Genomic DNA, 12076 nt, shown 5'->3' with positions numbered 1-12076 from the left:
GCGTCTCCAGTCATCTATATAACATCCATACATCTGGCCAGCTCCTTTGTGCTTTCTGCACCAGCATCTTTCCTTAGTACATCCACGTAGGTAGGCGTGGGACGTCCTCTTGATCGATGCCCGTGTGTTGGCATTACCGTAAGCAATGAAATCCTTCGTTTTGTTGTTACTTTTTGGGTCAATTTATGAATTTATTTATCAAGTAGCCGTGCAATAAGCGGGATAATCAATGGGGAGTTGGTCGTTATTGAGAAATAAACCCCGACAGGGTGATTACGGGGAGGGTTCTAATCACCCACACTATTACATATTTCTCAATAATGACCTGATCTCCATTGACTATCTCTTTAACATTTTACTCCAGAACTGTGCTCAAATTTATTTGAATATTTCCACAGAGAAGGAGGGCAGGTGGACATAGAAGGACGATCACAATCATCTCATAGACGCCTGATCGCAATCATTTGAGATAGTCTCAATTATCTTTGCATAATCGTCAACAAATGTTTTCCATTCATGTTTAAAAAAATGGCAAAAATAGCCGATCTACAAATGTTGTGAGCTTGTAGATCAGCAATTTTTTGAAAGGATACAATTAGTTAATGCACTGCCTCTTTGGGCCATAGTAGTACATTATTTATTTTGATTACTGGTGCTGGTCATGGTCATTTATTTGTATATTTTTGTTTAAAAATCAAAAAATGTAAGATTTATTTATATGTCCCGATGTTCAATGTCAAAAACACAATAAAGTCCTTAATCGTTAAGACAGCTGTAAGACATGATGTTTTCATTTCTATTCACTTAGCATCCCTAACGTACGTACGTACATACATACATACATACATACATACATACATACATACATACATACATACATACATACATACATACATACATACATACATACATAAAACATATATACATATATGGGCATAAAAGAAACAGAGATATCCCTATATGGGAATTAAAGGAAGACAGACTATATAAGTGCAGGGCTGGCACCATGCCCATCATAACGTAGTAAGTTTTAGATAAGTAACCTTTAGTGTGATTATTTTCAGTCTCAGTTTCCTGTGACAGTAACTAGGCTAACGGTTGCACCGTAAGGTAAGGAAGGGTGTCTTCACTGTCAGCTGGTGAGAACCATGTCAAAGTTGGCGGAGTACCCAGAGTCGTCCTGTGGATGGAAGATGGCAACCCTGAGCGACGAGGGCTCGGATATTGACGTGTCGGATGTGGAGGGGTCGGACGTCGAGTCTCTGGGGTCAGAGAACGCACCCGACTGTGGCACTGACCCAGAGAGTTCGTCGGCGGTGCTCGAACCAGAGCTGCAGAACCTCATTGACCTGGAGAGTTCTCCGGCGATGGAGCCAGAGTTGAAGGACCTCCATGACCCAGAGAGTTCTCAGAACCTCTCTGACCTCCTGGAGAGTTCCCCGGTCGTCAAGCCGGAGCAACGGAACCCGACCGACCCGGAGAGCGCTCCGGTCACGGAACCGGAGCTACGGAACGTGCCTTCCTCCTCCGCCGGGCGTGTGGAGGAGAGAGCCAACTCCCTCGACGACGCCGTAAAACAGGAAACCTCGGACGAGACGTCCGCCGCCTCCGAGGCGGGGACGGAGGAGTTCTGCGGCGACAACCTGGACGTCCGGACGGCTTCGGGAGACGCGGCGAAGACACGAGAGGAGACACCGCCGGCCGATGAGGACGTGTCCCTTGGAACGCATGGGGGGGCCCGGCAGCACAACACGGCGGCAGGGACTGATTTTCCAGCACAGCAGCAGCCGGCGGTGGCGGAGAGCAGCGTCGACGAGGACAAGAAGGAAGGAATGGTGGTGCAGAGGAGAAGGTGGAAGGACAGCGGCAGTACCACCACCCGTAAGGGGACGGAGCCCGAGGTGGCGGTGCCCGACCGCAAAGCGGTCCGATCCCAGGAACGCATCGAGGAACCTCTTCTTCATCCGGTGCATGCTGTGCCTCGGCGAGCCGCCGCCACGGCACGCCTCCTCAGTAGCAGCCTGAACACGTGCGCCGTCCTGGTGCTGCTTCTGGTCGGCGTCATTGTCTTCCACCGCGTCTACGCCACCGTGCGGATCCAGAGGGACGAGCTGGCCGCCGAGCTGGGCAGCGCCATGGAGGCCATAGAGACCATGGACGCGGAGCAGGAGAGGTCGGCGGCGGAGAACCAGCTGTTGAAGAAGTCTCTGGAGTGGAAGAGGGTTTCCCTGATCGACCTGCACCACGAGATGAAGAGCCTGCGCTCCCGCTACGCCGACCTGGAGGAGAAGGGAGCGGACGCCGACGCCTTACTGCTGGAGAATCAGAGGCTGAAGGACGAGGTGGACAAAGAGCGTGGCGTCGCAGACCAGTTCCGCACGGAGTTAGACGAGCAGAGTGGCGGCGGCGAGGCTCCTGGGGAAGGAGAAGCTCCAGGCGCTCCAGGAGACACAGAGGAGCTCCAGTCTCGTCTGACGGAGCTGGAGAAAAGGCTCAGCTTTGAGCAGCAGCGCTCCGACATGTGGGAGCGGCTCTACGTCCAAACCAAACAGCACCAGACCGTATAGACAGTGGCGTGTACCTAAGTACATTTACTCAAGTACTGTACTTAATTACAGTTTTGAGGTATTTTTTAGGTAGGTATTTGAGGTATTTCCAATTTTCAGTACTTTTACTTCTCCACTACATCTCGGCAAAACATTGCACTTTTACTCCACTACAATTATTAGAAAACTTTAGTTACTAGTTACACTTTGTAGATTTAGATTATCATTACAAAACATGCATTAACCTCTTCAGCCCTATGTACATTTCGGCCATTTGAAAATAGCAGATCTACAAGCTTGTCTTTTAAAGCGATCGGCGGGTGGATCGTTGTGAAGAAGAATATTCTATGATCGTTTAAACGTTTGTTTAAAGGAATCGCTGGCAAGGGCAGCTATAGACGATGTGTTACCTCTGGCACTGAATGAGTTAACGGGCAGAGTGAGAATAGTAATCTATGGGATGTGTGGGTGATCTGGGATGTCATGTGACCAGCGTGTGATGCGTCTCACTATGTGTCACTCACACATTTGAGCAAAGGTTACACAGCCTGATCTGAGTCCCGGTGAATAACATTTATGTCAAATTAAAGTTAGTATTAAAAACAAAATAAAACATGTTAAATGTGTGGAAGTATGTCCTCTGGCCTTCTGGCAGTGTGCTGATCGGTCCAGCGTTTTTTTTTTTGTTTTCTTTCGTTTTTTGTTTTTTGGTGAGATTAGCTCTGGACTGTCATACAAACACAGACAAGACCAGTCTCCATCTAGTGGCGTTACAAACATATTGCACCCTCTGACTCTCTGGGAGCTTTTTCTCCAGGCGCGCCCCCTTTCCACAGCCACGCCCCCTTTCCTGGGTAAGGGTATAAATATGAATGGAGGTGCACGGCCCTTTCTGACGGGCCGTTTATTGGGACGGAGACGGATCCGTCTTCCCAAACTAGTAAAAATAGATGATCCATTGCGATGTGATGCAACGTGTTGTGAGCTTTGGGGGCATAGCTTAATGTTTTTGTTGATTGAGTGATTGAATACTTTATTACCAGTTTCCAAAAAAGTACAGAAGTACAGTTAAAGAATGATGCTAAAAGGATAACACAAAAATAGTTTTGTTTGAACCTGGTTGTTCCATTCCATTCCAGGCCAGGTCAGCAATGTGTGGAAGTGTCCCTGAGCAAGACACTGAGCCCCTTCCTGCTCCTCTGTGGGCAGCCATCAGCTGGGTGAAGCTGACAACGAATGGAAGAGATCACAGTTATCAGCTTTTAGCTCATAATTGCTCATAATGATCTTGAGCTTGTAGCTCTGCTATTTTCACTACTTTTTCTTTTTTCAAATGTATGAAATGTCTTTTTTATTTTATTTATGTGAAAAAGTGTTTTTGATTTATGCATTAGATAAAACAATGAAATAATGTATAAATGTAAAATAAAGGGATATTAGATCCGTATTCAGGTTAGGTTTAGGCATAGTGTCTGTGAGGTTAGGGTTAGGCATACAACCACGCCCACCGAAACACCAAAGAAAGAGGGAGTCCCACACCATAACAATGGGGACAGATGGGGGGTCCTCACTGGGGGGTCCTCACTGGGGGTCCTCACCTCACATGTGTCACACAAGCCTTGTTGTTATTTAGTTTAAGTTTTTTTGTTTTAGTTTTTTTGTTTTTTTTGGTTAGGACATAGAGGTCATGTTCTACTTGCCCAAAGGTCATGCCCACTTTGCCAAAAAGTAAATGGTCCATTATAAAATGATGGTACAAATTGAATTACCGTTCAATTTTAAACATATTTTTTACTTTCTACTTCAAATTCTGGGGCTGCGCAATGAAACATGACATACCTCAATATTTATGCCAAATATCTGAATAAGCTATCAGGCCCTGTAAGCTATGAATATGCCTATGGATTCACACTTGTTTTTTTTTATTTTGTTAAGTGTAGATACAGTGAAAACAGCACATTACAGGCTAACAGTGCTCTTATTTTACGTTCCACAGATCAGAAGACACTTTCCAATAACTTGACAAAGCACTCTTATTTTGAAGTCCACCGAGCGGAAGTCAAGGCTTTACTACGTTCGCCTGACTTGACACATGCTAACATAAAGTTATAGTATATCTGACCTGTGCTAACATAGAGTTATAATATATCTGGTGCTAAGCTAACATAGAGTTATAGTATATCTGGTGCTAACATAGAGTTATAATATATCTGACCTGTGCTAACATAGAGATAGAGTTATAGTATATCTGGTGCTAAGCTAACATAGAGTTATAGTATATCTGACCTGTGCTAACATAGAGTTAATAGTAGGCTATATCTGGTGCTAGGCTTTGACCATTCCATAAACAAACGTCAGTAGGTTTTTGCCAGACCCAGGGGGTCGGGCCTACATGAGGCTTTGTCGGTCCCCCTCTCCAAACGTTTTCGTCCATACATGGGCATAAAAGAGGTCTGTCTTCTGTCCTCTTTTCGGGCCTACGTGAGGCTTTGTCGGTCCCCCTCTCCAAACGTTTTCGTCCATACATGGGCATAAAAGAGGTCTGTCTTCTGTCCTCTTTTCGGGCCTACGTGAGGCTTTGTCGGTCCCCCTCTCCAAACGTTTTCGTCCATACATGGGCATAAAAGAGGTCTGTCTTCTGTCCTCTTTTTGATTGGCCAAGCTTAGCGTGACGTAGTGCTCTGATCTTTCAACCACTAGGGGTCTGGCAGTACCCAGGTCTCCTGGTTCCCTTGTTTATCTGACATCAGGAAGGCTATAAGCTGCTTGCTGCATTCTTGTATTTTAACACATGGGTTGGGGAACTGAATAGGGAACTGCAGCACAGGCGACACAAGTCGGGGAGGGGGGGGAGCTTTCTGGCCACGTTCAGGTGTTTAGACAGATATCATGTTGTGTTTATAGTCAACTAAAGACGGTTGTGAGACTTGCGTGATCAGGCAACCTGGAAGCAAACTCCACCTGCCCAAAAGTCATATTTACCCGTTTTATTTACCCATTTTATTTACCCGTTTTATTTACCTGTTTCATTTACCTGTTTTATTTGCCCGTTTTATTGACCTGCCCCGGGACGGGCAGCCCTTCTTCGTGTCAACCCCTGTATGTTCAATCACGACTCCAGAGATGTGTTGTTGTGGGAGTTTTTGAAGAAATTTAATAACACACTTTTCTGGTTAATTTGTCATATTTGTGGATACTTTACGGTCATTCTTTTTTCTTTCATTTTTTTAGTTTTTGTTTAACTTTAGATCAATGCAACACTTTGACTTTCAGTTCAACTTGAGAGCTAAACAAGACTGCTAACTAGGAAGGTGGCAGTGGTGTAAAGTAACTACGTACATTTACTCAAATTATGTACTTAATTAAGTACAATTTTGAGGTATTTCAATTTTTTTGTACTTTTTCTTCTACTCCATTACATCTCAGAGGCATACATTGTACTTTTACTCCACTACAATTAATTGAAAACTTTAATTACTAGTTAGGCTACTTTGCAGATTAAGATTATTACAAAACATACATTAACCACTTCAGCCTTATATACATTTCTACTATTTTAAAATATTTGTATATATTTTGAACTTGTGAAATGGGACATTCTGCATGAGTACTTTCTACTTTTGGTACTTAAAGTACATTTTGATGCCAATACTTTTGTACTTTTACTCAAGTACATTTTGAATTCCGGACTTTTACTATTTCTACATTGCAATATTGATACTTTTACTTTAGTAAACAAATTGAGTACCTTTTTCATCACTGCGTGTAAGTATGTAGATACGTTGTTGTCTCTTTTTTCCCCTTCTTTCTTTTTTCCTTCCCTTGCCCTTCTCTCTCTTCTTTCTCTTTTCTGGAAAGAAGCAAAGCGATGGAGCTTGTTACACAAAAGCTAATTTCACCCAGTTCTATACCACCTGTAAACATGTGTCTGTAATAGAGATGATTATCACTGATTCTAGGCCCGCCAACACAATTAAAGGACGTTACCACATGTATACAGCATATGGTTATCTGGCATGTTAATATATAGGGGGGCTTTTAGACATAATGGGGTCTTTCTCAAACACGTTGATTGTAACAGGGCGGACCTGTTTAATTAACATCAGGTGTGTTTGGAGGAATCACACAGGTGGATGAAATCATGACTCATATTTATTCATCAGTTCTTTGACAGGAAGTAATCACATTTGGGCTTTTAGGGACTTTTGATGTAAGAATACACATGTTTTTATTTTATCTTATTTATTTATTTTTGCATCTATTGTTAGGTATGTCCACATTATGACCAAATTTGATGATGTAGAGGGCCACTATATTTCCACACTCACTCCAGAGGGACACATTAAATATACTGTCTCTCCGTATTTTAACTTTTTTTCGCCATTCTATGTCACACTAAAGTAGCAAAAATAGCCGATCTACAAGCTCAAAACGTGTCTCAGTGCGACGTGTTTTGAGCTTGTAGGTCTGCCTTTTTTACTATTTTTGAATTGGAATCCAGAATTTGTTTTTGCTATTTTTGAATTGAAATCCTGAAAAGCAGCATTTTTATTTAGTTAAAAATGCATTTAGTTATACTTATCTTAACTTTATGAACTTAAATACAAATACAATGGACGTAAAAAAGACTTTTAATACCCGTCATTAAGCTACTAATATAGACTGAAGTAATTAAAGCGGGTCATGTTTGCATGTTTGGAATTGTAACAGCTGAAATCAATAATATATCAGTATTCCGATATTAACCTGCGGGCCGCATTAAGTGAAGGTGGGGGCCGCATGTGGCTTCAGGGGCGCCAGTTGCCCATGTATGCTCTAATATAGACATATTTTTCATTTCATTCTTTAAGGTCATTGATCCGTGTGGCGACACATATGTTGCCTTTATACTTTAATGTCAGCAACACCAGGGAGCTGATAGCGGACTGCAGGAGACCGAGGAGAGAACATGCATCCATCTTCATCGACGGCATCGCATAGGAAAAGGGCCTGAGAGTTCCAAGTTGGCCCCACAGTGGTGGAAGGAACTCCCCACTGATGTCAGGACAGCAGAGTCACTGCCCATCTTTCACCGCAGGCTGAAAATCCATATCTTCAGGAAACACTACCCTTCCTCTTTGCCTTGCCTACTTGTTGTCAATTAGTTGTACGAGCTCTTGTTTAATTGGATCTTGTTTATTCGTTTTAGCTCTTGCTCATTTGATTTTCCTATTTGTCTCATCTGTTTAAGAAAGTATGTAGCTGACATATTGTACTTTTACCTTAGCACCAGGTATACTCTTAGTTGCTTGTTTTAGAAGAGAATGCACTTAAGACTTCTGGTGATTAGTAGTTTTCTTGCCTACCTATGTTGAATGCTCTTATTGTAAGTCGCTTTGGATAAAAGCGTCTGCTAAATGACTGTAATGTAATGTAATGTAAAATAGTGGTTCACAAAGTGAGGTCCATTGTAAAAACACATTATTATTATTATTATTATTATTATTATTGTTATTATAAATAATACACAATCCACTTTCTGTTAGTTGTTTTTTTGTAAAGCCAATTCTTTTTTCCAGTTCTCCCCCCCCCCCCCTATTATCCTGGTTTTAGATATTCCGTTAGCAATCATAACCTTGTGTGGAATATCATTATTCAAACATGTATCAATGTCACACGTTGTGAGCCTGTAGATCAGCTATTTTCACCATAAGACACTCTCATAGGACAAAGTAACATTATATAAGGGTTAAAAATGACTTGTGTCATGATCTGTCTCCTAGTTATGTTGCTTTATTTTGTAGTGACTTTTATTCTGCTTTATTTGTTGTATTTGGTGTCATTCTATGTATTTATTTTAGGTAGCACCTAGTGGTGGAAGAAGTACTCAAGTGTCATTTTAGATTTATTTGGCTATTCAAAAATTGTAGATCTACAAGCTCATAGCGCGGCACCGAGTGCCGCTGTATGAACCTGTAGATCTACTATGTTTTGAAAAATCTTGAACATTTGTGCAAATCTTTGAATATATATATTTTTAAAGTTTTCTAACATTATTTACTCAAATTTTTGCTACTGGGGGGTTCCTGGAACAACACATGTTGAGATGGGGGTCCACGGCCAAATACATATTATTCTGGGGTCCATAAAAAAGTTTGAGAACCACTGATATTATAGCACAAATTTTCACAATTTAAAAAAATTGCAGATCTACAAGCTCATAGCGCGGCACTCGGTGCTGCGCTATGAGCTTGTAGATCTGCTATTTTTGAATAGCCAAATAAATCTTAAAAATGGCACAGATGTGTTCCGGTCTTAATGGGTTGATTAAGTGTTAATTGCATGCATAGATTTTCCCCGACATCACTGCCGCTAATATTAGTGTTAAACCAATAGAAATGACTATAGGTACATTCTGCAGATTTTTTAGTCATGATGAAGTAGGGCGTTAACTCTTTAACCGCCAGAGTAATAGTGTAATAGTGTGACGCTACTGCCAGCGAAAACGAGCGATTTTACAGACCTTTGAAAAATCATGGGCTATTACCCGTGATCGCCTCATTACACGCACGGAGGTCTCGGGAGTCTCGACCAAAACATTTATCCGCTCACGGTAATGTGACCAGTTAAATGAGGCTTGTTTCTTGCCGTAAAGCAAGAGGAACGGAGATATAGCCATTTCCCCACAGGAAATAAATAGGAAGTTAAAAAGACTTTTTTTTTTTAATGACGTCTAATCCGGGTCTGTCGTCATCTGGCAGTGAAAGCATCATTCATAGGGTAGCGTACAGCGCCATCTGGTGGAAAACCACTGAAAACACAAATCTCGTCATTCTTGCCAGTGGCTGGTTAATTAACGAAAAAACACAAAAAGTTTAAATATGGAGATAAGAGGTTTCTGTGCCGAGAGCAACAATACTTAGGTTCAGGTGATGACGTCAAACGTCATGCGTCATCATGTACGCCTCATATACCCATCAGAACAACGGCTCTCGGTTCAGAATCTGCATTAAGCGTAATGATGGCATCTCGTCCTTCTGTCGTACGACGAACTGTAAGGTTTGTGGTCGAACATGTCTCAGCGGGAGCTGAAGGTGGCGTTCGTCAGCAACCTCAACGGCACCAGCGTCGGGGAAGTGGCGCTCGTCACATCGATTGCCCCGCTGAGCCTCCTGGTCAGAGGACTGCTGCTGCTCCTTCTGTGTCGTCGATGCAAAGTGTCTCCATCACCACAGCCGTCCCCGTGGATCTGTCTCTATCTGGACCTCCTCCTAGACTTCTGTGTGACCGTCCTGCCCCTGGTTCTGTCCTACACCGTCCTCAGTGACGCTCTCCACTCGGCCATTGCGATCCCGGCATTAGTCTCAGCGTGTCTGTCCTTCTACATCTACCACAGCAGCAGAAGTAGTAGTAGTAGTAGTAGTAGTAGTAGTAGTAGTAGTAGTATCGGTCGTCCTCACAGCACTGTCGGACGCCTCCAGAAGACCCTGAAGACCTTCCTCCACGGTCACGTTCAGAGCCAGAGCCGGGTTCCTTTCGTGACCTCCTTCCGAGCGTTCGTAAACGTCAAAACGGCCATCAGCATCCTGGCCGTGGATTTCCACGCGTTCCCCAGGAGGTTCGCCAAAACGGAAACCTACGGGACGGGTCTCATGGATGTCGGCGTGGGAGCTTACGTCCTGGCCAACGCCTTGGTGAGTCCAGAGGCCCGGCGGAGACAGAAGGATCCTCCTGGTGGATCCCCATGGGATCAGGTCAGGAAGCAACTGCTGTCCGTCTGGCCACTGGTCGCTCTCGGGTTGGGAAGGCTGGCGAGCGTCAAGATGGCCGACTACCACGAGCACGTGACGGAATACGGTCTTCACTGGAACTTCTTCTTCACTCTGGCGGCGGTCAGGGTCCTGGCCTCGGTGCTTTTCACAATGTTCCCGGTCGACAGGTCGTGGCTGCTCGCCATTTTGTTATGCGTTTTTTATCAGTTTGCTCTCGAGACGTCGGCTCTGAAATCTTTCGTCATCGATAACGACGGTGAGCGGACGCAGGGCTTTCTTCACGCCAACAAGGAGGGCGTGTTCTCCATCGCCGGGTACCTCGCCATCTACATGGCGGGAGTCCAGATCGGGCTCTACGTCATGCGACCGAAGACGCAAGTGAAGGAATGGCTCAAAGTAACGGCTTCCTTCCTGTTAGGGAGTTGTGTGCTGTACTGTGCGTTGCACGTGTGTCAGACGACCGTCGAGCCGGCGTCCCGTCGAATGGCCAACGCACCGTTCTGCGTCTGGACCGTCGCCCAATGCTTGTTCTCCATGTCCTGCCTCGGCATGGCTGACATCGTCTTGCTCTACCTGCAGAGCGTAGCGGCGTGTTACTGTGTGCCGTCCTCATGGAATCCACACGACAAGGACAACATGAGAAGAAGCAATGTCGTGGAAGAAGGACCTTGTCTTCTTCAAGCCATCAACAGGAACCAGCTGTTGTTCTTCATGCTGGCGAACGTGATGACCGGTCTGATCAACGTGACGGTCGACACGTTCAACAGCGGACGTTACGTCTCAGTGTGTCTGTTGGCGTCGTACATGTTCGTAAATTGTTGTGTGATGCACACTTTACATATATGTGGAATTACAGTAAAGTTCTGGTGAAATCATTTATCTTAAAACAAAGAGGTAAATGTAAATTCCTATCGTCAAACACCGTCGCCGTTTTTCCTTTTTCTCCTTTGTACACAGCCTATTGTGTTTTGCATTTGTTGATAAATTGAATACATAGGACCACAATGGAAACAGGAAAAAATACTTTTTTTTTTGCTTTTAGCATCAATGTCTTACTGTACCACGCATATATATATATATATATATATATATTATCTTAGTTTTATGTGAACGAACACATTCACCATAGCGACAACAATAATGCGTCAGACTATCGTAGAACACAGATATATTAATTATGCCTTAGTATCAGATATATACATATTATGCACACTTTGTGAATGAGGCCCACTTACCTGGATTTCATGGTATATAGACTAAAGCGATCCCTTCTCCCTAAATGTACGGCTTTTGTTTTAATGTTAATATTATAGATTCCATGGATAATAACAGGCCTATATAATGTTGGATGCATTTATCCAACAAGATAAAGAGTGGGTTTCTGTTACTTCTGACACAGTGCAGTTCAGCCTGTCAATCACCGAGACAGAGTGCAGTTCAGCCTGTCAATCACCGAGACAGAGTGCAGTTCAGCCTGTCAATCACTGAGACAGAGTGCAGTTCAGCCTGTCAATCACTGAGACACAGTGCAGTTCAGCCTGTCAATCAATGAGACAGAGTGCAGTTCAGCCTGTCAATCACTGAGACAGAGTGCAGTTCAGCCTGTCAATCACTGGGACAGAATGCAGTTCAGCCTGTCAATCACTGGGACAGAGTGCAGTTCAGCCTGTCAATCACTGAGACAGAGTGCAGTTCAGCCTGTCAATCACTGGGACAGAGTGCAGTTCAGCCTGTCAATCACTGGGACAGAGTGCAGTTCAGCCTGTCAATCACTGAGAC

General features: G+C 43.9%; 1 protein-coding gene across 1 annotated transcript; it reads left to right on the top strand.

The window, feature by feature from the left end:
* Positions 1-9598: 9598 nt before the first annotated feature.
* On the top strand, positions 9599-11167 carry LOC308100479 (phosphatidylinositol-glycan biosynthesis class W protein-like; the record flags this gene model as incomplete). Its single annotated transcript, XM_080449544.1, has 1 exon — positions 9599-11167. One exon carries the CDS (start codon positions 9599-9601, stop codon positions 11165-11167), a length of 1569 nt encoding a protein of 522 aa, XP_080305670.1.
* Between the last annotated feature and the right edge of the window lie 909 nt (positions 11168-12076).

This window comes from Gymnoscopelus braueri (assembly GCF_963280865.1).
Source record: "Gymnoscopelus braueri genome assembly, chromosome: 14".
Lineage (NCBI taxonomy): Eukaryota > Metazoa > Chordata > Actinopteri > Myctophiformes > Myctophidae > Gymnoscopelus > Gymnoscopelus braueri.
This window is presented reverse-complemented; position numbering and strand designations above follow the sequence as displayed.